The sequence below is a fragment of the Cucurbita maxima genome, unplaced genomic scaffold (assembly GCF_002738345.1).
Source record: "Cucurbita maxima cultivar Rimu unplaced genomic scaffold, Cmax_1.0 Cma_Scf00046, whole genome shotgun sequence".
Lineage (NCBI taxonomy): Eukaryota > Viridiplantae > Streptophyta > Magnoliopsida > Cucurbitales > Cucurbitaceae > Cucurbita > Cucurbita maxima.
The window spans coordinates 388,554-414,580 of record NW_019272062.1 but is presented as its reverse complement, the minus strand read 5'-3'; the positions used below and the strand labels follow the sequence as shown (position 1 = coordinate 414,580).

General features: G+C 35.2%; 4 protein-coding genes across 6 annotated transcripts; 1 reads left to right on the top strand and 3 right to left on the bottom strand.

The window, feature by feature from the left end:
* Positions 1 to 4,197: 4,197 nt before the first annotated feature.
* On the top strand, positions 4,198 to 6,591 carry LOC111470654 (protein LOL1-like). Of its 2 annotated transcripts, none has more exons than XM_023116237.1 (6): positions 4,198 to 4,405; positions 4,761 to 4,940; positions 5,389 to 5,502; positions 5,581 to 5,694; positions 5,922 to 6,031; positions 6,215 to 6,591. In XM_023116237.1, exons 2-6 carry the CDS (start codon positions 4,874 to 4,876, stop codon positions 6,245 to 6,247), a joined length of 438 nt encoding a protein of 145 aa, XP_022972005.1. In that variant the 5' UTR covers positions 4,198 to 4,405; positions 4,761 to 4,873; the 3' UTR covers positions 6,248 to 6,591. The 2 variants fall into 2 exon arrangements, with proteins under 2 accessions (XP_022972005.1, XP_022972004.1); XM_023116236.1 differs by lacking the exon at positions 4,198 to 4,405 and adding an exon at positions 4,438 to 4,603.
* Positions 6,592 to 7,923: 1,332 nt separating this feature from the next.
* Positions 7,924 to 11,973, bottom strand: LOC111470650 (ferredoxin-1). Of its 2 annotated transcripts, none has more exons than XM_023116233.1 (7): positions 11,631 to 11,973; positions 11,352 to 11,415; positions 10,681 to 10,769; positions 9,710 to 9,778; positions 9,315 to 9,359; positions 9,117 to 9,205; positions 7,924 to 8,216 (listed from the first exon to the last, which is right to left on the bottom strand). In XM_023116233.1, the coding sequence occupies exons 1-6, from the start codon at positions 11,886 to 11,888 to the stop codon at positions 9,161 to 9,163; spliced, it is 570 nt and encodes a 189-aa protein (XP_022972001.1). In that variant the 5' UTR covers positions 11,889 to 11,973; the 3' UTR covers positions 7,924 to 8,216; positions 9,117 to 9,160. The 2 variants fall into 2 exon arrangements, with proteins under 2 accessions (XP_022972001.1, XP_022972000.1); XM_023116232.1 differs by having other exon boundaries at positions 7,924 to 8,205.
* Positions 11,974 to 12,855: 882 nt separating this feature from the next.
* Positions 12,856 to 15,563, bottom strand: LOC111470656. The gene is made up of 2 exons (XM_023116242.1): positions 15,167 to 15,563; positions 12,856 to 13,621 (listed from the first exon to the last, which is right to left on the bottom strand). Exons 1-2 carry the CDS (start codon positions 15,362 to 15,364, stop codon positions 13,385 to 13,387), a joined length of 435 nt encoding a protein of 144 aa, XP_022972010.1. The 5' UTR covers positions 15,365 to 15,563; the 3' UTR covers positions 12,856 to 13,384.
* A 1,171-nt stretch (positions 15,564 to 16,734) lies between these two features.
* Positions 16,735 to 24,658, bottom strand: LOC111470635 (AP-2 complex subunit mu). Its single transcript, XM_023116209.1, has 13 exons — positions 24,384 to 24,658; positions 23,359 to 23,536; positions 23,062 to 23,152; positions 22,112 to 22,206; positions 21,718 to 21,807; positions 21,595 to 21,643; positions 21,381 to 21,519; positions 19,700 to 19,816; positions 18,449 to 18,539; positions 18,225 to 18,367; positions 17,652 to 17,766; positions 17,336 to 17,380; positions 16,735 to 17,134 (listed from the first exon to the last, which is right to left on the bottom strand). Exons 1-13 carry the CDS (start codon positions 24,464 to 24,466, stop codon positions 17,054 to 17,056), a joined length of 1,317 nt encoding a protein of 438 aa, XP_022971977.1. The 5' UTR covers positions 24,467 to 24,658; the 3' UTR covers positions 16,735 to 17,053.
* Between the last annotated feature and the right edge of the window lie 1,369 nt (positions 24,659 to 26,027).

Here is a 26,027-nt window from a genome sequence, read left to right as displayed (position 1 = left end):
AACAATGTGATATGAAAGTTTAAAGTTTGTTAGATAGGGTGAAAACGTAAAATCACGTGTATCGTAACAATGCAATATGAAAGTTAGAAGTCTCATAAGTAGGGTTAAAACGTAAAATCAAGTATATCATAGCAGTATGATATGAATGTTTAAAGTCTCCAAGGTAGAGTTGGAACGTAAAATCACGAGCATTGTAACAATGCGATATGAAGGTAAAGTTCAAATGTAAAATCACATGCATCGTAACAATGTGATACGAAAGTTTAAAGTCTCCTAAGTAGGGTTAAAACGTAAAATCACGTATATCGTAACAGTATGATATGAATGTTTAAAGTCTCCAAGGTAGAGTTAGAATGTAAAATCACAAGCACTGTAACAGTGTGATATGAAAGTTTATAGACTCCTACTTATAGTTAAAATATAAAATCACGAGCATCATAACAGTGTAATATGAAAGTAAAGTTAAAACGTAAATGACGTGTATCATAACAGTATGATATAGGAGTTTAAAGTTTCTTAGATAGAGTTAAAACGTAAAATCACGTGCACCGTATCAATGTGCTATGAAAGTTTAAAGTCTCCGAAATAGGGTTATAACGTAAAATCATGTGCATCATAATAGTGTTAAAACATAAAATCACGAGCATTGTAACAGTGTGATATGAAAGTTTAAAGTCTCCTAGGAAGAGTCATAACGTAAAATCATATGTCGTCTTAACAATGTTCAATGGACGTGAGACAAGTTATTCAACAAGTTTTCTTCAATAATATATGTTTCGAAGTGGTCCTAATGATGTACTAAAATCAACGACACTTTCTTATTAGCTACAACCTTTTTCAGAACTAGATTCTCATGTCTACTATCTACGGTCATGTTTCTTGTAAACATATCAATTCCAAAATAAAAGAGTTAGTGGCTAAGAATGAATTGTTTAGACCTGCAAATATTAAAACCAATCTTAAATTTAAACCCAAGCGCTTATAACTTTAGAAAGAAATGGTATAAAGAGTATCTCTATTATCGTGAACGGAAAGAAGTTCATCAAACGGGCAACATCATTTTACCTATTGAATTTACTTTGTTCCCAAAACAAAATAAAATCGAACATTTTTTCAGGTAAAAAGTCTAAACTTTGAAAAAAAAAATGGTACACGTTGAGTTCGAGTTGAGTACAAAGTGGATTGAAATTGAGTGAAAGAATAAGGCCAAAGTGTTTAAAGTGACCATTCAAGGTGAATGTAGTTTTCAAATGGTCCATGTTTGTACACATTTGATTCAACAGATCTTAATATAGTTCTTTCACATCAAACCCTTGTTTGGAATTTCTACTCCTCAACTTTGTTTTTGCTTCACAAATTGCTTCTTTCATGCCCATGCTTCTCTTTTTCATACTTTTCTTTTATTTTCTAAATCGTACGCTTTCTGTTTTTCATGAAAAAGGTCGATCTTCGTAATGAAAAGTTTGTGAGAAAAATGGTGTAGAAAGAAATTGTTAGTGTAGCCGTTTCAAAAATTTTAAAAAGGGAGAAAAATCGAAATCCCTAGCTGCTGACTACAAAAGTCAAGCTTGACTCGCTCTCGTAAGAATTTGTCACTAGTTGCTTAAGAAGAATTTTGGCTTTGGCGTGTCACTAGTTTTCATAATTTAGTGCACAACTTTGTTGCGTGTTTAGCTCTATTGTGTTTTGACTTTGTCACAATAGCTTATGGAGCAACGTCCATTTGAGTTTGGCTTCACTACATGGTTGGCTCGTGTTTAGTGCATTCGATTTTTTGTAACACTTGAGTTTCGACGAGAAATTAAATACCTAATTTTTCTTTTAAATTTGAACTTTTGAGATTTTATTGAAGGTCGTAAAGGTCAATTTTAAAGTAAGGTAGAAGGGGAAAATGCTTAGAAAAATCACACGAACCCAAGACAATATAAAAGAAAATTAGAAAAAAATGGAAAAAATCGGTCAAAGCCAATCGAGGGGTTAAATGATCATTTTTACCCCTCTTTCCTAATCACGGGTTCGTTAATGCCATAATCAGACCATTAAAGAGGAAGAAAGAAATAGAAAAAGGAAAAAAAGAAAAAGAAAGATGAATTAGAGTTTTGAGACACAATTAGATATAGAAACCGAAATTTGCTCCAAACGTTGGTTTGGAGTTAGAATTTTAATGATCTAAGGAAAAGCGTTCTAGACTTTTATATTACTTAAATCCATCAAAAATCGAGAAAGAACGGAAGATAAATTTTTTGGGTTTTTACTTTTGTTTTCTCTCACATATGTGAGTTTTACTTAGATTTAGGTTCTAAGTTTTTATTAGAGTGTTCTTGGAGATGTTTCTCACAAGTTTTGTGAAGAGCTCGAGTTGAATCAAATTGAAAAGTGAAGTTATACGTCAATATTTATATTTTGGAACAACTTTGGACTAGAATGACTAGAATGTCATATTGTCTTTTCAATGTTTCGTTCTCGCTAGCACACTGCATGATGTCTGGTTCTAATACCATTTGTCAAAGCTCAAGTCCATCTTAGCACATATTGTCTTTTTTTGGATTTTCCATTATGGGTTTTCTCTCAAAGTTTCATTCTCATTCTTATAAGGAATGTTTCAATCCACTCTCCAGCTGACGTGGGATCTCACAAGACATGTGGCAGGCGATAGAAGGACCAGAGTAGTTGGCAAGGTGGTGACAGACGTTGAGTTCTAATGAGACCACGTGTTAGCTTTAGAAAACATGAATTCAAAGATGCAACAGGAGCATGAGACTGACGGTCCACTCCGAGGAGTAATATTTTCCAGTTTATTATTTTTTAAAAAATATATTTATTTTAAAGTTTTCATTTTTTAATATAACCTTTATTAAAAAAAAATTAAGAAAATCCTATATATATATATATCAACTTAATTTCTAAAAATTCAAATTTTAATATTATATAGACACTTGAAATCATCCGTATAAACTTGTAGTCAATATTTTTTTCCTTATAATATGCATTTGGTAACTCTTATAATTTTTTTCATCGGATCAATTGGGTCGTTACATAACTTTATTAAATTTCGTCTCGGAGAAAATAAGAAAGTTAATGTTCTCGTAAAAAAATTACCTTTTAGTTTGATTCGAAGTCTAACTTCTAATTATGAAAATATCTCATTGAGATGAATTCTAAAAAAATAAGAAAAAAAAAAAAAACCCAACAAAAGTACAATTTAATGGTCCTCTCTCTTTCTAATTTGTCCACCTTTAGCCTTTTTTTTTTCTCTCTCCTATTTATTCAATAATTTTAATGTAATGTTATTTTCAAGTGAATTAAAACAAAGTTTCGAGAATTTATATTCAAAGTGGGTTATACATACAATTATAGAGGTACGTTGTTGCTAATAAGTGGTATTAGAGTCATGTCTCTAACTTAACCATGTTGGTGGAATTCTTGGGTGTCGAACAAAGAAGTCATAGACCACAGTGGCTAAAAGAAAGATCATAGGTGTATATATGTAAGAGAAATTATCTCGATTGCAATGTGGCCTTTAACCAGAAGCAAAACTGTGAGAGTTGGATTAATATTATGTTAAATTAATAAAAATACTATATCTAACGAATATTATTAGTTTTGGAAGAGAACAGTATTCTTTAATTCTTTTAAAAAATTCAATAATACCCTTAAAATTCTGTTTAAAAAATATCCATAAAATTTTAAAAATAACATTAAAAAAATAATATTGCAAATAAGTTCTTACCATCAATTATGAACAAAAATTGTGTATCATACCATTTATAAATTATTTTTAAATTTAATAATAAAAAAGATTTAAAGGTATTTTTAAAGTTTTTAGAATATTTTTTTAATTAATTTAAGATGTCCCTAAATCAAAGTTAAAAAGGTTCTAAAAGAAAAATAAAATGCATCCAAGAAATTAAATTAAAAAGTCTATTTAATTTGGAATACACATGGAATATAGAGTCTCCACAATGTTATATTTTTAATAATATAGCAAAATAATAATAATAATAAAGTAAAATGGGGAGAGAGAGAGAGAGAGAGAGAGAGAGAGAGAGAGAGAGGGAGGGTGTGTGACGTGGCTCCTCAACAGCCATCAGTCCATCCCATAGAGAGGAGCGTGTGGCCCTTTGCCCCCACACTCACATGTTCCCAACGCCTTCATCACCAAACTTCAAAAATTAACCCATTTCTCAATAATAATACCCCCTTTCATCTTCTTCTTACCATCCACCCGGCTGCCTCTCCACCGCTTAACGACCCTCGATTCAATCCATAAATCAGTGCTCATAAGTGGGGTTGATCGGCGGAACAGCCCCTCCTCTTCAACCTCCCCAAACCCCCCCGCAGCTATGTGGATTCAGAGCAGCCATTGGAAACAACTGTGGAATACAAAAAGAATCGATAATGACAGGTTAAACTGGCATCTCATTCTTGCTTGGTTACTTTGTCAAATCTCTCAAGTTTTTTACATAAACCCCTTTTCTCTCTCTCTCTCTCTCTCTCTCTCTCTCTCGCCCTCACTCTATCCTCTGCAAGTTGCAACTCTATGAATCTGCCCCACTTCTTCCATTGCCTTTTCAAGCTTTCTTGTTGGGTTTCTCTTTATTTGGTTTGTTCCATATCTTCTTCAATAATCATACATTATAGTTCTTTACTCTGTTTTGTGGGTTTTGCTTCATTTCAATCCAAATTTCTGCCCAACCCTTGATGTAATTTTGTTTCTAATCTGTTCTTGTTTAAGGGTTTTCTGTGAATTTGTTCATCAGGCTCCTGTCTAGAAATCTTGTTTCCATGGGAGAGTAGCTGGTATTGTTTGTTGCTGAGGCAGTGAGGTTCTAAAGAGAGAAATAGGGAAGATTTTCCTCTATCAAGCTCCAAAATGCCACCGGTTCCTCTTGCACCATATCCAACACCTCCAGCACAACCTTATTCACAGCCTGCTAATGGTATTCACTCTGTTTTAAAGCTTTACATTATTGTTTGGTTGCCGAGGAATTGATTTAGTTTGTGTGAGATCCAATATCAGTTGGGGATGAGAACAGAGCACCCTTTATAAGACTTTTATAAGGGTGTGGAAACCTCTCCCTAGTAGACGCTTTTTAGAAACCTTGAGGGGAAGCCCGAAAGGGAAAGCTCAAAGAGGACCATATCTGTTAACGGTGGGCTTGGGTGGTTACAGTTGGCCATTTTTCAACTTTCCAAGTGGGAAATCTATTGATTTTCCCATTCAATGGACCTCAGCCCCACTGTTTGAGGTAGCATATCCAGAGCCAAATTGGTTATGAGAAACCCTGCAAGAATGGCTCAAGTTTTCAGGCTTATTTTGGATTTTCTATGTGTTTGTGTGTGCTTTCTGTGATCAGTGTTTGAAATGTGGATTTTGTTGGTCATTAGCCACACAGAGCCAGCTTGTTTGCTCAGGATGTAGAAACCTTTTACTCTATCCTGTTGGGGCAACCTCTGTTTGCTGTGCAGTTTGTAATGCAGTCACTGCCGTTCCACCTCCTGGTATATCTGTTCTTCCTCTTCTTTTTCACCATCTACAAGAAATATTGGAAGTTTTAGTTGCTTTATGCTGTAAAACAGGCACAGAAATGGCACAATTGGTGTGTGGAGGCTGCCATACTCTTCTCATGTACATCCGCGGTGCCACGAGCGTACAATGTTCTTGTTGCCACACCGTCAACTTAGCTTTGGAAGGTATGTAAATCTAACTAGTTTAGAGAGTGATTCTACAAATCTTGGTAAATTTCTTTGGCTGCCTAGAACATCTCCTTCCTAGCTAGCTCCCATCATGAATATCAGCATTCTCTGTTCCCTAAGAACATATATTCGAATCCGCTCTTCGATGATTGTTTGGGGATGCAAACCTTGGTGTTTTAAGGCACGACTCCTGTGCATTAAGCGTCGAATGTATACCGTTACAGCGAATCAGGTGGCACACGTTAGCTGTGGGAACTGCAGGATGCTACTGATGTATCAGTATGGAGCACGCTCAGTGAAATGTGCAGTATGCAATTTTGTGACATCAATTGGTGTAAGTATAAACTTTCATTCTATTGAATTCGTGTTAGTTTCATCAGTTTAAGCATCATCTGAAAGCTCAGAACACCAACAGAGCTCTGATAGTTCTATATTTCCATCGTCGTTTCTTACTTGAATCTGAAGAGAATCCGTCCATTCTAGTAGTACCTCACACTATTAATGTCTTTCGTTGTAGATGACAACAAGTGCGATCGATCAAAAAGCTTAATAGCTAAAGTTATCGTAAACATGGTTGTCCCAAATTCGACAACTGCGGCTTTGCAATATTCGTAATGCCCTACACGGTGTTTGTCCGACTCAACGAGCGGAGGTTCTTTTTCGTATTCACTTGTATAGAGCTTTATTTCTGTGTGTGAACTTTAAATGTTGCTTTTTTCGTCTTCATAGTGCTTGAATGATGTTTGTATGATTTAAGAAGTTTTGGCCTCCTTGGGGGGGAAAGAATATATGGTATCAGACAACTTTCTATACTAAGCTGAGTGTAATTTTTACCCTCTCTTTGTGAACTGCACAAGAAGGTTTATATCAGATATCAGCTTTTTGAGATGTCAATTGCTTGCTTCGTTATCACTGCATAATGACCTGATACATGTGAGTCTTGTTTAGTTGGGACCAAAAGAGAGATAGATAGAGGATAGGACTAAACTGCAACCTTTGAATTTAAACAACATCCATTCTTCTTCGATTCTGTAATAGGCCCACCACTAGTAGATATTGTCTTTTTTGGGTTTTTCTTTTCGGGCTTCCCCTCAAGGTTTTTAAAACGTGTCTGTTAGGGAGAGGTTTCCATACCTATATAAAGAATGTTTCGTTCTCCTCTCTAATCGATGTGGGATCTCACAATCCACTCCCCTTCGGGGCCAGCGTCCTTGTTGGTACTCGTTCCCTTCTCCAAGCGATGTGGGACCTCTCCAATCCACCCTCCTTCGAGGCTCAGCCTCCTCACTGACACATTGCTTGATGTCTGACTTTGATACCCTTTGTAACAACCCAAGACCATTGTTAGCAGATACTGTCATATTTGGGCTTTCAATTCCGAGCTTTTCCTTAAGATTTTAAAATGCGTCTACTATGGAGAGATTTCCAAACTCTTAAAAGGAATGCTTCATTCCCCTCTTCAACCGATGTGATATCTCAAAGATTTCTATCATATGGAATCCAAAATTGTTACATTTAACTTAAACCGACACATGAGCCTTCCCGAGTTTGAAACCCATTGGATAAAAAACATCATGGACTAGAACAGAAAGTAAGTAACAAAGGGGGTCCCGGTGCGTTGAGTATGCTCGGAGAGCTACGAACATAGGGAAGATAATAACACAATGATCATTATCTTCACACTAATTGTCAAATAGTTTGCCTTCAAATTTTAAGCCAGATCAGTACTTGTTGATGCTCCAACAAAACTGCCTGTCCCACAAATTAGTTCAATGTTCCTCCCAAATGAAACCAAAATGAACCGAAAGTATTGAGACCAAAATAATATCTAAACCTTTCACAATGTATATATGTCTGTCATCCAATGAATGGATAGATATTGAACCGTTCTTGTTTCTCTCAGCTAAATTATAGTCCTTTTCATCTAATTTGTACCAGAAAATTGGCTGGAGGGGGTCCTCCATTTATTTCTAGCTAGCTCATTGAGTACGAGGGAAACAATCAAGATCTCGTAATCCTTGAGCACAATTCATCCTAGCTGATACAGATCTCGGAGGCTAGATCGTCCAGCATCGAATAGGAATAAACTCATCTTCAAATACTTTCCCTTGTCTTCAGGCCATATCATGTCTTTTAGTATCAAACAAGGGAAACAACCTTAACACAAATATCTTCAGAAACCCAACTTGTTTCGAAAAAACTCGATCTTTCACTCAAAATAGATGGTTTGATATGGTAACATACAACAGTATATTTTGATTAAAACGGAACAGTATGCGACAAGTCATCATCGTTCACATACAAGAGATCATAATCATACATGTGAAGGAGGCAAAAGTGGAGACAAAACAAGGTTATCTTGCAATAGCAACCACAGATTTGAAGATGTAACATTATAACCAGTTGGGTAAGCAGTGGGGGACTTGAATTTTTGAATAGCAAAGAGTTTGTTCAAATGGGAATCTGATTTCCCTTTGATTTTCCCTGTTTATCCTGAAGCTCTTCAGCCTGACATTGACATAAGAAAACAGAAGAATGACCGAACACAAATAATAGAAGAACAGAAACTTCCCATCATACAAGCTCAAACAACTTCAATTAGACAACTTTTAGATCAATAATTTCAGGAGTTTTAGTAGTTCATCATTTTGTTCAATGAAATTAGCAGAGTTTTCACCTATAGATCAAATGAATAGGAGATCTATCAGTATGCCATCTACTACAAATCTTTCGAAGTGAGGGAACTCTTTGATTTTAGCTTGACAAGCTACTTGAGTTTTCGAAAAACGCATAAACTCTAGAATTTTTGTAAAAGAAAAGAGGAACAAGTGCCAAGGGATTTGAGTGACTTTCCCTAATCAATAAGTAGGAGAGAGACGAGCGAGAGCACTGTTTTCAGGTTCTTATATGGTTTTTTTTTTTTTTTTTGTACCTCTAAGATGTTTATTTTGGTCTCTCTACTTCCAAAATGTTCGTTTGATCTCGGTATTTTTTAAAAGTGACCATTTTGACATGGATTAAAGTAAATATTTTAAGAGTACATAGACCAACCTGAATCAAATCCGAAAACTCTAAGACTGAAGTATGAACTTGATCCTCGATTTCTAATTGGAACATGATCAATGCCATGAACACATTAATCAGAATATAATCTAGCTATTTGAATTCAGGTTCTAAAAGTAAACCCTCCCCCAATCAAAAGTATTTGCATTCCTCCAAAATAAACTGCCTTCAATTTTCAGTGTTCAAGAAGTACACAAACTTCCCATCAAACAGGATAAAGAGAAGGGTTAGTGATAAAAGATAATGTCATGTAATTCTTATATTCTCCTCCTATGATATTAACAGTCAGAAACCATACAGATAAAGAAAGAAGATGAAGGGTTGAGCAGAGTAATGCTCCTCTACAGGATTCGTACATTCATGTCTCTGTCCATGGATCCTCCAGGATCAATAGTTTAGTTTATTCATCAGCCATGGCCAACTCTAGAGCATAGTCATCTCTCTCCTGGACAGTTTAATAAATCGTTTAAAACACAACTTGTAACAAAGATAATTTAGATTTACTTTTATCATCTCCCACTAAACTTTGATAGATTTAAAAGTAAAAAACTTACAATTGGCCCCCGAGCGAAGTATCTTCCAAATTGAAGCCAATATACCTGCATGCGTAGGGGATTGTTTAAAGAGAGAGTCTCAAATAGAGCAACATTTTGTCAAACTTTTTTCATGTTTTGACTTCGAGTTTTGGAGCGATGACCCCGTCCATTCCTCCATCACGAGAATCGTTGCATGAAAAATGATCATAGGACTCCAAAATGCCCAACATATAAAATTAGGCCAGACAGACAACTTTTGATTTAACCAATTCCAACTTTAGTATCAATGATTGGTTAACATGTAAATTTGGCTCACTGAGAGAGCTACGAGGGGAAAATAGACTTTATCAAGCTTGTAATTATAAAACTAAAGAAATTTGCTTCATTTCTCAAATTAAAATTTGAAACCATACCTCATCCTCATCTTGTGTTTCTACTTCAACATCTGAGGTTGGGAAACCTACGCAAAGAAGTGCATATCCCTGCAGTGTGGAGCACAATAACGAATTTCAATCGGAAATGCATTTACATGAGATGATTAGATATATGATTTGCGGTATTCTTCTTCTTTTATCCTTTTCTATAAATTGTGCCAAAAAAACTACTAATCCTGTAAGCGAGACCTGCACTGGCACTACTCCAATTCTACTCCAATTCTAACCATGTTCAAACATAACAAATAAGTTCTTTAAAGAAGTAACTCTTAAGAGAATAATTCATATAGCTACTGTTGGGAGGGACATGGACTAATTTAGGGAGGGACATGGACTAATTTAGAGAATGATCATAAAGTTTAAAAGTAAGGAAGGCATCTTCGTTAGTATGAGGCCTTTTGGAGAAGCCAAAAACAAAGTCGCGAGAGCTTATGCTCAAAGTGGATAATATCATACCATTACGGAGGGTCGTGATTCATAACAAACATAGCTATAATCCACTCATCCAACTAAATAATAATAATAATAATAGAAGCATTCTAGGACCAGGCCTTGATTATTCTTCATTTTCCTAACCTGTAACCTGTAGAATACAAACTCAACTACGTTATTCTCATCCTCAATGAGCAGCAGTTTCTTTAGACATACCTATACTAAATAACTTTGCCATGCTCACCTGGAAAAAAACTAAGATTAACAAACCCAAAATTCATGTCTAGAATGAGTACCAGTTTTAGTTTACTAAAGCATCACAATGCATAATCTCAGATTTTGCTTCATGGCTTTTCCCCAGAAAATGAATCAATTCATATTTAAGAAAATTCAACATAGAAATCATGTGATTTCTGAATGGAAAGCATTAAAGTAAGACAGCATCTTCTTCATTTGATAGAAATTTATTCCCAAAAGAAAAAACAACAATAAGTCCAGAAATAAGTAAAACAAATTGCCTTTGCTTTCAATTCAGCAGATATTCCAAGGGCTTCTGGCTGTCTAATTTGGCCTGATTTTATTCGAACAGCACAACTAGTGCAACAGCCTGTGATGAAACAAATATTTTCAGAATATGGCATATGAACCAGCAATGGGGATTGAAAGGAATCATAAAATGGCTTCTTTGCAGGAAGTACCAGTCAAAAGAAGGGCAGGGGAAAAGGTTTAGTTCTACTTTTTCAATGTAAATGATTTTTATCTGGTCGTAAACCATTCTGTTATTTGGGTTTCTTACACAGAATGAACATGAACGTACAATTACATTCTTTGACATGGCACCTAATGTAGGTGAATCATTAAAATGTATCGAAAGTATAGATAGAATTTCTATGGATGTGTTTACTTTGTTCAAATCGTGGCGCTAATTTATCGAAAACATCACGCATTAGAATCCCATTTTGATGCCTATGCTTACCAAAATAAGTCTATGGGATAGTAAATCCATGATCTTCAGAAGTATCTACAAATTTTATGACAATTTTTAGCTTTCAAGTGACAAAGATCACTAGCAAACAAGTGAAATTACTGATACAACGCCCATACTTTCTATTATCAATGGTCTTACTCATTGACATAAATTATAAACACGACAAAGCTCATCCATAATTAGTGAATTAGGGAACAATACCGTGCCTGCAAGCAAAAGGAAGAGATATGCTCTGAGCTTCGGCAGTGTGTAATATGTACTGATCCTGCAATTTTTTAATCGATTACCCGCGCCTTATAAGTCATTACCATTAAACAATAAGAGACCATTCAAGGGGAAACGCGTTAAATCGATCTACAAAGTTGAAATCTCATTCAAAAGGCGAAAACAATCTCATCGACGCAATATAAATTAAATAAAAAGAAAAAGGACTTATGTTCGCTCCATTTCTACAAGAGCAAACTGAAAATGGCGCCGTACCTCAGGAACAACGAACTCATGAACAACGCCTCTCTCTCTATCGTGAACGGTGACCTTATGAGTGGGAATCGAAGGAGAACCGTTGTCGGTCTGGACTGCGACGTCGACAGCTGCCTGAAGCTCAGCTGACGTCGTTTTTCGGCGACATTTCAAGATGTCAGAGAATCGACCGTTTCGGTTTGTCGAGACGAATCTTCGGAAGGAATTTGGCTTCAAATTTACAGAACGGAAGGAAGTGCACGGAAGAAGAACGTCCATAGGTAAGGTTGATTTTTGAAGCTCCGGCGAGTGAGTTTCAGTTGTGTGCAGTGATGAGATAACGTAATCAGAGAAAAACAAAGGAAGAGGAAGAGAAGCAGTTCTATGCTGTTGTACAATCTATTCGAAGAATTTGTAGGAACCATTATCAACCGTTGATTTAGTTGACTTTCATAGTCAAATGTTTTTTTAACTATAAAACTTAATTTAGAGTAAGTTCTTCAAGTAATAGAGGTTTCTTTTAATTTGGAAAAATAATCTAGCAAAAATAATAATAATAATAACTTTTATTGTATTGTTAATAAATTCTAAACTTTCGAATTTAAATTTAATTAAATACTTCGGTCCAAATTCAAAATTAATTCGAGAACAATCATAAATACTTTGAAGCAACTACTCAACAATTTGGCTATTCAAGTGGTAGATTTTTTTAAGAACAATCATAATTACTTTTTTGATTATGAATCTACACTACTAGAAACTCGGTATAATCTTTTAGAGACGCACCAATGCATCAAAGACATGATCTTTCATAAAATAGATTCTGATTCGAAGAGTGTTAACCACATGAATAAGCGCACACTAACCCGTCAATTTTAGATCCAATTTGGAATTTTTCTTGGGAAGTATCGAGAAGGAATGAAAGTATAAAACGACCTAATACAAACTACAATATAAGCATAACTCAATTAACATATACTCCGCTCGAGTTCAAAGTTCAAATCTTCGGTACTTCAAAAAAAAAAAACAAAAACAATGGAGTGCATTATCAAGAAAACTGGAAATAATTTTGGATCCAATTTGGAATTTTTCTTGGGAGGTATCGGGAAGGAATGAAAGTATCAATCGACCTAATACAAACTACAATATAAGCATAACTCAATTAACATATACTCCACTCGAGTTCAAAGTTCGAATCTTCGGTACTTCAAAAGAAAAAACGAAAACAATGGAGGGCAATATCAAGAAAACTGGAAATAAAAATGGAATCAAATCATTAACTTTGAATGGTTTTAACATACATAATAAACATTCTAGTGAATCTTGAGTTCACACCTCACCCATCTGGGCTCACTATACTAAAAAATCATACAATTCATACAACTAATACCTAGAGGACTATCCATGAAATGCAACCCTATGACTAGTGAAGAACAAGTGAAGAACAAGACAGATTAATCAACTTAAAGCTGCAGATTCAAATGGTTAGTGTGTTAGTGGCCATTTCTGTTTCTCTTTTACCTCCTCCACCTTTAGGGTTCAAGGATCAGCAGCACAACCATAACGCTTGAGAAAGAACCGGGTATCTAAGCCTCTAATGTAGACTTCTTAATATAGTTGATGCAAGCTTCGGTACTGTATGCGAAGCTTTCTCGTCATCAAAACCAACACAGATCATCCTCATAACTTGACCACCATGTGCAAATAAACTTAAAATATCGAACCTTGGACACAAATGTGTGAAGGGATCAGTTTTCTCAGGTTTTTTTCCCCCTTCATACCAATAGCAATCTACCTTGATGTTCAATACACTGTTGAAGTTTACCTTCCTGCAATATAACCTGCTTCTCTACTTTAGCTGGTCTGTTTCTATTATTTATCTGAAATCGGGGAAACGCCTTGTGGTGGTCTGTAGTACTGGCTGGTATCTCAGGTAAGACCTCATCCAGGAACTGTTCGGCTACATCTCCATCTTCATCAACTCGAAGGCGCTTAGCATACCATGTTAAACCCTGAATGTGCAAAAATATTTCAAAATTAAGAAACACGCCATCATAGTAATCTAACAAATGAAAAAAACCGATCATTACATTTCACCAGTAAAAAGTCCTAGTACCATTGAATGAGTACCATGGAAGGAAAACTTGCAAATATTAGAAACCATGTCATGACTCGAGATCACCCATCATGTAGAAGAAGCAGAGTTAAGTTCTCATTAAAATAAGATCCCTCAGTGCATATATATATAATGATTCAGATGGATCAGATTATGATTTCAATTGGCGGATCACTCTGGTGAATGGAGAAGAAATAGCCTACCCCCTAAGTTTGCATCAAAGGTTTCTCTTTATTTTAGAAACTAGACGGGAAGCCATTTTGTTTGGCTATGGTTTTAATGCTTTTGATTTCAATTTCAGCTTATTTAGAATGTAAATGATTATAACCCCGGAATCCAATTGTAACTTAAACTGACTTTAGGTTACGTTTTCCATGGAAACATAGTATTAGTAGGTTTACGTGAGATCCCACATCGGTTGGAGAAGGGAACGAAACATTTTTTATAAGGGTGTGGAAACCTCTCCCTAGCGGACGAGTTTTAAAAAACCTTGAGAAGAAGTCCAAAAGGGAAAGTCCAAAGGACAATATCTGCTACCGATGAGCTTGGCTGTTACAGTTTCTAAGTTACAAAGGCCCTTGTAGATAGTCGGAGTAGGATTCGGTGTTTGTTTAACTTTTAATAAAGTCCCTTTGAACTGACACCATCGTTTGAGACAAGAATCAATAAAATGGAAACCAAGTTGTTTGCTTAGGTTCAGCTCTTCCCTGGTTCAATTTTCTTTCCCCTTAATTGCTGCTTGTGTATCTTATCTGCATTGTATTCACAACGCATTGATTTAACATGTCTCATCACTCACGTATACTTGATATCCATCGCATTCATTAATCATTGGCAAGACAATAATATCAAAAAGAAGCTCTTAACAGCTGAAATCAGAAACTTAAATGGCTCTAATCGTTTAGCATCTTCCCTGCTGAAAAGTATTTGCTAGACGAACGCTATTTCCTTGTCTTCTAGTTTAATTTGGATATGAATTATTTCAATCGTTAAACCATGAGGGGGGAAAATAACAAAGACTAAGAACAGTTGATAAGCATTTACTTTAACGAGGTTGTGTTAGCAACATTCATAAATTCCAAAAGAAACCAATTTCAAACAAATTTATGGTCAAAAGATATCTGAGCTCACATAAAAAAATGCACGAACTCATTTTCATTGAATCGCAGACAAAAAAAGATAGGAAATCCAATAATCAACATGCCTATTAGAAGCAGAACATAAATTTAAACTCATAGTGACCTACTCCGAACAATGACGACAAAAGATTTTCGACGTAACTAACGGGTTTAAAGTATGGAAATAAATCCGATGACCTCGACCATTAGACTCGCCTTATAGAATGAATTGCCAAATTAATTCATGAAACAACGGAAAGCACAATCCAGAAGTCATGCGAAAATTAAAAGAGAGGAAAAAAAAAACTGATAATAGAATGGACCTGAACTCCACCATCACGTGAACTAGAGGGAACAAGAACAGGACCGGGTTGCGGACGATTGACAGCGACCTCAACTGGGACGCTAAAGCCCCGCCGAGCCTGATTATCGGAATCAACGTCTTCATCTTCGTGCTTGACGTCGTGAGCATCGTCCTTGGAAAGCCCTAGAATTCCTGCAATCTTCCTGAAGAACCGCATCTCCACCTTGCAACGATCAAGGATCAAGGATCAAGGATCGAATTGATTGAATCAGAGAGAGAAGGAGATCTTGAGAAAGAAAAAGGGCGGAATTTGATTGCCGGGTTTCTGAATTCTGGGATCGTTGGAGATCCTGTATGCTTTTTCTCCGACGGAAACTTTTAAACTCGCAGCAAACAAAGTTATGAAATTTATGCTACACCGAATATAACATTCTTCGGGTTTTTTTTTTTTTTTTTTTTTTTTTTTTTTTTTTTTTTTTTTTTTTTTTTTTTTTTTTTTTTTTTTTTTTTTTTTTTTTTTTTTTTTTTTTTTTTTTTTTTTTTTTTTTTTTTTTTTTTTTTTTTTTTTTTTTTTTTTTTTTTTTTTTTTTTTTTTTTTTTTTTTTTTTTTTTTTTTTTTTTTTTTTTTTTTTTTTTTTTTTTTTTTTTTTTTTTAATTTGTATTTTATTCTAAACTAAATTAATAAAAATACCTTAGTGAGAACGTTAAAAGTCAGTTTTTTTAAATTTTATGATTAAAAAAATAGTTGTAATGAAAAAAAAAAATGTATAATAAATCGTTGAATACGTTGAATAAATCATTTTTATAATTAAATTTATTAAAAATTAATATATAATTAATTTAGTATTTAATTGATTTATAGACAAGAAATTAAAATTATAATGATTTATCGGACAATTTTTACGAACAAGAAAATACAATTTGTTGATAATCTCTGCCTCTATTTCATTCTCTATTTTATGAAAATTTTAATTTATTTTTGGGAAAGAGATTCCAAAATTTTATTTCATTTTTTATTTCCATGAAATTTTGTATTTCATTTTCTATTTCCATGAAATTTTGAACTCCAATTTATATATTATTATTCCTTTTTAAAATAATAATTTAAAGTCTTCATTTTTCAATATTAATATTTATTAAAAACATGGTAAAAAAATCAAAACAAACCAATATGAATTAAACAATCTAACTATATATATATAGATATATAGATATATATATAATCACGTTATAAATATATGTATATTAAGTGGGGCACAGAGTATTGAGTGGGAAGGGAGAATATAATACCGTTCCCGACTCTATATACCTAATAGAGGGAAAAAAATGTTCTCCCCTCCCTCACGTATTCCCCATCTAAACGAGAAATCTCCTTCCCATTCGAAGCAAATCCCCGCGAATAAAATAGACATCTCTACAAACAAAACACCAATTATTATCCCAAAATTCGATGATTAATTCTCTTCTTACCATTGTTATCGTTGAACCGATGCAAAAGACAATTGTTCGAACATGACATACTAATTCCAATTGCATATAATTTCAACACTTAACGTTTAAACGCCACAAAAAAAACATCATAACCATTGATCAGAAGGCAACATCAAAGAAATTGATTCAAGAACAAGAACTTCACTACAAGGCCTTGATTACAACAGAAAGCAGCCAGAAGAAACAATCTCGTTTTGGTTATGCAGAAAAAATAAGCAGAAAGGAAGGAAGGAAGGAGTGGTTTATAAACATCAGAAGCAACTTCTAAAATGCCCAAATGATCCATCAAAGACCACCACTCTCTCCATGAAGCTCCTCTTATATACCCTCGAATAATCTCGGTGTCAGCGAGAAAGCTGTGAACGTTCTCTATCCGTCCATTCAAAATTTTCCTTTCTCTACACTTCGTTAATTCTAACATCGGATCTCATACGATCCAGCTTTAGTTATGTAACGAACCCATTCCACTGTGTTGTAACCACTCTTCTCCCACACCTGAAGAACAAATTGAAAAACAAGACGACTTTATTTTGAACTATGCATGAAAGAGTTCGCACTCTCATTCCTAAAACTATAACGCAACTACATATGCTCGAACTCCATTCATATTACTCGAGAATTTTCTAGTACCAATCTGTTTGGAATGACTTTTCAAGTGCTTAAAAAAAAGGTTCAGTAGGAAAAAATAAGAAATACCTTTAGGAAACGAACTCGTAAACCAGATGCCGTGAACATGGGAACCTGTTAACCGAAAACAATAAATATTTTATCAACATAAAATACTTTGAACAGTTATCAGTCTCAGGCTAACTCTTTAAGAACATGCAAGTTCCAATGAAACAGTTCTAAGAACATTTGCGCATCAAAACGATGACGAAGAACGAGCATAATGGAACCATTAAATCGACCCAACAGAGAAGGAGCAGTAAGCACAAGCTTACGATACCGTTAAAAGAAAATTCATTGATGCATCATTGCTAAAATAGTATGCTAAGGTTAAATCTATGAGAACCTGAAACTCCATCTGAATTGGTGGCCGTGTCCAAGCCTTCCTTTCAGTTATCGTAGAAATCAGCTCGACTTCTGCGCTCATGGTTGGTTCCGTTTGTCCAGGGAATTTTCTGATCCTGAAATTGACAGAAATAAAAATCTAAGCCACAATTGCATATCATTAAACATGAGACCGAACATAATGAGAGGCCGTATAAAGAAAATCATAGTGTAACAATTACGAGCTATCGAGAAAATCGTAGATAATATAGAAGGATCGCATAAATCTAACCTCATTACACAAATATTAGAGTATACATGCATGAAGAACATGTATAACGAGAAAAAGAAAAAGAAAGCAACTACACGAGCACGTAATAAGTGAGACCAAAATACGACTCCAGAAAGCCAAGTGAGAACGAAAGATTAAACCCAAACTAAAACGGAAAAATGAAGAAATTTGTAATAAATGGAAAAAGTATAGATGATACAATATCACGAAGATGACTAACTGCACGAATATCTATGATACAATATGCAAGCGTTACAACGTATTTGTCTGAAGAAAATACCAGAAACTATGGAAAACACTTACTTCCACACAATGCAATCGATCGAGGCATTGTACTTGGCTCGACCTGATGTCACTTGGAAACTAGTTTTAGCTGTCTGCTTTGGAACGGGAATTTTAATGACCACGCCAAGAGCAAACATTTTCGCACCAAAGACACTCTTCACCTGAAGGCCAGTAGATAATGGACTTAAGAAGCATTGTAGAAGTTGATACGTTAAGATCATGAAATTTAGAGAACCACAAACCTTAACATTAACTTCCATATGTGTCCTACCAAGCTCCTTAATTGTTGGGAGTACTCGAAATGGAAGATTAACACCCTCGGTAATACGATATCTGCATCAAAAGAAGATAAACAATATTAGATATAGAAGAAATACCTTGCATGTATGAGGGAGTAAGCATGAAAATGAAATAAACTCTCAGTGTGCCTCTATGAGATCCCACGTCGATTGGAGAGAGAAACGAAGCATTCCTTATAAGGGTGAGTAAACCTCTCCCTAGCAGACGCTTTTTAAAAACCTTAAGGGGAAACCCGAAAGGGAAGTCCAAAGAGGACAATATTTGGAAGCGGTGGTTTGGGCCGTTATAAATGGTATCAGAGCCAGACATCGGGCGGTGTGCCAGCGAGGACGTTGGGCTCCCAAGGGGGTGGATTGTGAGATCCCACATCAATTGGAGAGGGGAACGAAGCATTCCTTATAAGGGTGTGGAAATCTCTCCCTAGCATACGTATTTTAAAATCGTGAAGCTGACGGCTATACGTAACGAGCCAAAGCGGACAATATCTGTTAGCAGTGGGCTTGGGCTGTTATAGATGGTATCATAGCCAGACACCAGGGGGTGTGCCAACAAGGACGTTGGGCTCTCAAGGGGGGTGAATTGTGAGATCCCACATCGATTGGAGAGGAGAATGAAGCATTCTTTATAAGGGTGTGTAAACCTCTCCCTAGCAGACGCATTTTAAAAACCTTGAGGGAAAGTCCGAAAAGGAAAGCCTAAAGACAATATCTACTAGCAGTGGGCCGTTACAACCTCCAACAAAAAGGTATTCATTCTCCCTCTCTACACATTCTAAACATATGGTGGGGTCCTTTGTCCTTCCCTCTATAAGAGATAATGGATCACATGGATGATTTTTGCATGAGATGCACAATAAAAGTTCGGTGAGGGCACAACTAATAAATCTCATACTCACATACGGATAAGAAATTGAATTAACATTTAAAATAATTGCAAAAGCACTCAAATTTGCTACATAAAGTACAAAAGTGCATGACACGCCGATACACACGGCAATAAACGTCACGGGGGAAAACTTCCATACTTCATCAAAATGAAGATGGTATATTCTATATTGGTAATAACTAAACTTAATGGAAGCTAGATGTTCAAAGGAATCAAAAGGAAAAGCTAAGCTAATAATCAAAAAACTTGAACTATTGAGATTCTCAACTTTAAACAACGCACGAGACAGATTAAAAATTTGAGCTCACTTCATCAATTCAAATTCGCCATCGGGTGGCACAAAGCTGACCGTCTTCTCCGAGTTAAACCTCGTCAAATTTACACATTGATGAAAAGTAACATCATCAAGCTCAATTGTTTTACCACTGCAAAATAAATCATAAAACAAAAAAAATGCATACCTTATTAGATGAAATATCACAACAAAAAGAAACATGTGAAACCAAAATTTCTTCTTCAATCATATGATAGATTGTTCACCATCACATTGAAAAAGACAAGAAAAGTGGAACCACTCAACTGCTTATAATTGTTTTTATTGCTCCTTATATAAGTTCGGGCAAATAGCAAGAATCAATTGCACAAGACAACTTAGTCTAACATGAAAGTTCTCTACAACTGATTTTGATTGCAGATTAAGCAAAAATGGAGAAGGATAGCTCCATGATACATGTGAAGTTAAATAAAAGCACAAAAACTGACTGCCCAAGCAGATATTGTCCACTTTGGGTTTTCCCTCAAGGTTTTAAAATGCGTCTACTAGAGAGAGATTTCCACACCCTTATAAGAAATGTTTCGTTCTCCTCTCCAACCGATAAGAGATCTCACAATCCACCCTCCTCCTTGGGAGTCCAACATCCTCGCTAGCACACCGCTCGGTATCTGACTCTGATACCATTTGTAACAGTCTAAGCCCACCACTAATAGATATTGTCCTCTTCAGGATTTCTGGCTTTTCCTAGAGATTTTAAAACGCGTCTACTAGGAAGAAGTTTTCACACCCTTATAAGGAATGCTTCGTTCCCCTCTCCAACCGATGTGGGAACTCACACTAATACACAAAGATAACATCAAATCTAGAGTCTTAAGCGTCCTTTATCTTAACAAATAAAGGTGAAAAAAAAAAAAGGAAATGAAGAAGAAATACAACATGAAGAAAGAGAAAGGCCATTTGTTTCTTGTTAAAAAAAAAAAACGAAAAAGAAAGTGCAACACCAACAATGTGAAAAACTAATATTCATCCTTAGTTCAATAACCCTGCATCCATGTACTGGGCATTATCATTCTTCTGAATTAGAAACATTGTATTGATGAGATATCCTATTTAAAAGGTTAAATTTGGTCCTTGAACTTTCGAGGTTGTGTCTATTAAGTCTATGAATTTTGAAAGATTTATATTAGTAATACGTCTAGCACTGAAATTTCGATCTTCCATCTAATAAGTCCACGTTGTTAACTTCTTCATTTTAACACGGGCACTAAGGCACATGACATGCTCCAGTCCAATTTTGAGTCGTTAAGAAGACTTCGAAAATTGACATTGACAAAAAATCAACAAAAGAAATATTTTTAAGACTTCTTAAAATAACTTATCAAGCAAATCAGAAGTTTTTTGAACAACACTACAATAAAATCATAATAAACTACAAACAATTATGTCTTCGTCTCATGTTACTATCATTGATATAGTAAAAGAAACCAAAAGAACCATAGAAGATGCACAATGTACAGCCACACAATACAAACACAGATAAAAATGATCATGAATAACAAACGAAATTCAGTTGAAACAGAGAAGAGTTGATGATGCTAAATAACTAATTGAGTACGACGAAAAAGAAAAAATAAAATAGGTTTAGACGGCCGAGATAAATCAATAAAAAGTAGTATCGTTGTCGAGTGTCATTAAAATCTCTCATGAGAAACTACCTCTTATTTGGACGGGACTTCATTTGCGACTCTTTCTCAAGTCCAATCTTATCATTTAAACCCAACTTTAGATCAGGCATTCCAGAAAGAAAGCACTTCATAAGAATCTTCCCGGTAACGTCACAACGTAGAACGCTACCTATGATCACCAATATTTTATAAGGTTCCACAACAGATATGTGATACAGAAGGAACCTTAAAATCTATTATCTACCTTTTGAAGACATAAGAAGGTTTACACTTTCAACAATATCCAAAAATACCTGCATAGAAAAGGTTCAGAATTTAGTTCGTTTCTTAATTCGTGCAAGCAGAGAAAGAAAGAATCATCATTCACCTCATTTTTTTTATATACAAGGCCTTCCCTTCGCCAACCGACAGCACCTGTGACTTGTAAAGTTGCATTTGGGACAGGTTTATCTGAAGGCTTTTTTAGCACAAGGTGCAAAATAAAAGGAACAAAATGAAAAGATTTCAGTAACAATCACTTGTTTATAAACAGACATTTATTCCACTTTAAAATATTTTTACTTTTGCTACAAGAGAAAATTTAATTGATTTAGATAAACTTCACGAGTCTAAGAGGACGAGAAATCCTGCTAAGAAATACAAATGGCCAGAAAATTACAAAGAGTGAGAGAGATATATAGAAAGAAATTGTAAGGTGCAGGAACGTTATAGCTAAGCATTCTATGTTCAAAATCTGTTGGAAAATATATATATTATATAACCTTGGAAGAGAATGGCGAGCGAACTCCTTCCTGAGTGATATATAGTTTTAGAATTTCAGGCGAGAGGTTTTGCGGGTAACCAAAATCCATTATTTCTGCAATTACAAGGCAGATATCAGCCTTCGACTCGTTTCCACGACACAAATGCCTCTATTTCTAAGACATCAATTTATCACAACCAGGCGTCCAACGGAAAAACTAAGAATCCTTTTTTCCCCTTTTTTTAAGGATAAACAGGCTCATTGAGAAAAATGAATAAATACAAAGGGGCATACAAAAAATTGGTTCTTCAAGGTGCATGACCATATGTTTAGCATGGATGGCAGAAAATTATCATGCTAAATCACTCAACCACAATAGAAACTAAAAGGTATTATCCATGTACAGTCTATTAAATGAACAATTCAGTCATAGAATACAGCCCATACCACATATTGCATAACATGATGCAAAATATTGTTCTGAAAAGTGGCAAAATTAGTGCAGAACAGATGAATTGTGCTAGTAGAACGTTAAAAACCCAACAAAAGTATAATCAACCTAAGAATGGGCTTCAGACAAACAAAATAAGACCTAAAGGGTTATTTCTTTCCTAACAGAGACCCAAAATGAGGCATGATATCTAACATGGACCCACGCCTCACTCCGCAAGTCTTTGAGCCCCTTTAAAAATCTAATTTTCCCCCCTAAAGACCCAAAACAATAGCACAAGACAAGCAGTCGACAGCAGGCAGTCTTTTTCTACTTGTTAGTCCCACGGCACAGTTTTTACAAAATAAACTTTATTCGGCCGTATAAACGTTACCTTATTTTTTCTGCTTGTAGCTGGTCAAACTATTAAGAATTAACAATATTCAATACTTGCTCTTATGAATAAATAAATAAATAAATAAGACCATACACAGAAAGTAACAAACAAAAATGGAAATTGCCAACAAGGCATCAAATACCATCCAAAAGCTCGTAAATAAGAACAAAATTGTTTCGAATTGCATCTTCATCGAAAGCCCCACCAAAATAAGATTTGAACAGTGCAACAGCCTGTAAGCAAAACTAAATCATAAGTTCCATCAAAATAAAGTATGCTTCCTTTATTATATAGCTACTTGAGCAAAATCTTCTTCAAATATCCTAAAAGGAAGCTAAATATAAACTCGAAAATAGTTGATTAATCAAACATCGAACTTAAATCATGAAGGAAAGAATGTTACACCACAGCATACAACCACAAAAAAGATGCTAACTACCTCAACCACGAACTTGAATGCACAAGCTACATTTGCATTGCTGCTTACAACAATCACAATGTATACATTGCTAATTCTCATGTAAAAGAAAGAGCAACCACCAATCTGTCTCACCGGGCATGTGCCAAGTTCTTTTGTTTGCATTATATGTGTTCGGAAGGCATCCACCATATTTCCGCTGCGAATTTTTTAGGTGTAAAAATTTAATGCGCATAACTTAACGAGAAAACACAACGATGCATAAAAATTGTATCCATAAGCTGAAATAAGCAATATTCCATCCGTGCAATAATACCCGCCTAATAGAATAACTAAATACCTTTGAAACTATTACTACATACCACACTTTTAGAAGCTTAAGAAAGTCATTTTGGCTCACCACCATCTTTATCTCATAAAGTATGCAGATTGCACAATAGTTTGTCTAAAAGGGGCTTCTCTAAGGATTCATCAAATAACCCGACGAAAAAAATGACATAATCCGCACGTGTAGACGGGTTTCCTACATTGAGGCATAAGGTAAATTACCATCTAACTCATCTTCTTGGTCTTGTTCTTTTCTCTATACTCATCTTATTTTCTTCCCATCCCTCCCTACTCATCTTCTTCTTATTTTTCTTCTCTAATCATCTTCTTTCGACTCTTCCCCTTCTTCATGATTGAGGCAAGTGCTCGTGCACCATTGTGACTAAAACGCGCAAAAGGCGAGCACCTCACATCACCCCTCACCATAGGCTCTAAGTGTACCATGAAAACACTGATTGATATCAAACAAGTAACAGCGAGGATCTACAATTCGCTGAAAACATGATTCAGTTGATCACCTCAGACTCAATTACAAAGAATCTCAACAATGCCCATTGCTTTAGAAACTCTTCCAACGATCAAAACTTAAATTGTAAGCTCGACCCAATAAATGAAATCATATAATCCAGACGTATAAGCAATATAGACACGCCACGAACCCTCTTACGTGAACATCCAGAATAGAAATTGGAACTCAGAAAATAAAGAGGTAAAATTACCCGACATCGTCACGGTAGAGACGATTAATGAGAACATCCCCTCGGAGATTGAGGAAGTAAATGGCGGAAGCAGCCACTGGCATGTCTGATCCACCAACAAAAATAAGAAACTATGAGAGCAGGGAGGAGATGAAGAAGTGATGAGATCTGGGGAATTGGAGGGATGGGAAAGTTTTGGTGGAGAAGTGAAAATTGTTGGGAAAGGATTTCTATGATTCTTCTGCAACTATGAAACTCAAAATTGTTGACCGAGCCTCATGTCCCAAAATGCAATACAAAAAAGCAAGAGAAAAGGAAGGGGGGGGAAAAAGGAAAAAAAGGGAAACAGAGACAGGTTTCGATCCTGAGACCTGTGGGTCATGGGCCCACCACACTTCCGCCGCGCCACTCTAATTGTTGAAAAGAAATTAACTATTACACAAAAATCCATTTAAAAGCAAGAAAAATGGGAAAAAATGAAAAAAAAAATGAACGGAAGCTACTCTTATAAGCTGGGTTATGAGCCTACCATGCTTCCGCTATGCCATTCAGAATTCAGTGACATTTTAAAATTCATTATAAAAAATAAAGAAGAAAAAAATAAACAAAAGCCACTCTTATTAGAACCCAGTTTTGATCTTGGGACCTATAAGTTACAGGACCACCATATTTCTGCTGCACCACTCTCATTGTTGAAAAGGAATCCAGCGACATTTTAAAATTCATTATAAAAAATAAAGAAAAAAATAAACAAAAGCCACTCTTATTAGAACCCGGTTTTGATCTTGGGACCTATGGGTTATGGAGACCGCCATACTTCTGCTGCACCACCTATGGGTTATGAGACCACCATACTTCTGCTGCACCACTCTCATTGTTGAAAAGGAATTCAGTGACATTTTAAAATTCATTATAAAAAATAAAGAAAAAAAAAATAAACAGAAGCCACTCTTATCAGAGCCCGATTTTGAGCCTGGGACCTATGGATTATGGGACCACCATACTTCTGCTTCACCACTCTCATGGTTGAAAAGGAATTAAGTGACATTTTAAAATTCATTATAAAAAATAAAGAAGAAAATAATAATCTAAAGCCACGGTTATCAAAACCAGAAAACCTGAGACCTATGGGTTATGGGTCCACCACTCTTCATCAATATTAATTTATAATTATTTATTTTACTTGTAACTAACTTTTAAATTTTAGTCCTTATTCATTAATAATTTATTTTTAGAATGCTTTAAAATTGAACCACTTTAGAGTGAGAAAATATTGATTTGATTGATTTTCATATACCTCCTCTTTTCACGTTTTTTTTTTCTTTTTTAGATCCTTACTTATCACGAGAACCAGGAATAATTATGTCTCGTTCCCACCTTTACAGACATTTTTATAAGGTCGTTTGGTTGGAGACTTTGTCTATGATGTATGAGAATCAAATAACTATGTTTGGTATTGCACCGAAAATGTTATCAAAATATCATATAATTAAATATTTTCAACAATTTTATTATATTTTTCTCTTTTTCCATTCCAAAACTTAAAACAAACGGCTCGGCGGGTTATCTTCGGAGAAAAAGAAAGCAAAAGGGGAAAGGGAATGTAAGGTTTCTTTTTCCTTTGCTTTTTTTTGTTTACCTTTTTACTTGGCTGATAGTGAGCCA

Excerpts from the sequence above, each read along its gene's own strand:
- LOC111470654 (XM_023116237.1), top strand. The coding sequence starts at position 4,874 with ATGCCACCGGTTCCTCTTGCACCATATCCAACACCTCCAGCACAACCT. Across the intron at positions 5,503-5,580 it reads CACTGCCGTTCCACCTCCTG|GCACAGAAATGGCACAATTG; the intron begins GTATATCTGTTC and ends GCTGTAAAACAG. Across the intron at positions 6,032-6,214 it reads ATTTTGTGACATCAATTGGT|ATGACAACAAGTGCGATCGA; the intron begins GTAAGTATAAAC and ends CTTTCGTTGTAG.
- LOC111470656 (XM_023116242.1), bottom strand. The coding sequence starts at position 15,364 with ATGCGGTTCTTCAGGAAGATTGCAGGAATTCTAGGGCTTTCCAAGGAC. Across the intron at positions 13,622-15,166 it reads CACGTGATGGTGGAGTTCAG|GGTTTAACATGGTATGCTAA; the intron begins GTCCATTCTATT and ends TTGCACATTCAG.
- LOC111470650 (XM_023116233.1), bottom strand. The coding sequence starts at position 11,888 with ATGGACGTTCTTCTTCCGTGCACTTCCTTCCGTTCTGTAAATTTGAAG. Across the intron at positions 9,360-9,709 it reads AAACACAAGATGAGGATGAG|GTATATTGGCTTCAATTTGG; the intron begins GTATGGTTTCAA and ends CTACGCATGCAG. Across the intron at positions 9,206-9,314 it reads ACTTCGCTCGGGGGCCAATT|GAGAGAGATGACTATGCTCT; the intron begins GTAAGTTTTTTA and ends TAAACTGTCCAG.
- LOC111470635 (XM_023116209.1), bottom strand. The coding sequence starts at position 24,466 with ATGCCAGTGGCTGCTTCCGCCATTTACTTCCTCAATCTCCGAGGGGAT. Across the intron at positions 21,808-22,111 it reads GCTCGCCATTCTCTTCCAAG|CCTTCAGATAAACCTGTCCC; the intron begins GTTATATAATAT and ends GTGCTAAAAAAG. Across the intron at positions 18,368-18,448 it reads ATATGGAAGTTAATGTTAAG|GTGAAGAGTGTCTTTGGTGC; the intron begins GTTTGTGGTTCT and ends ACTGGCCTTCAG.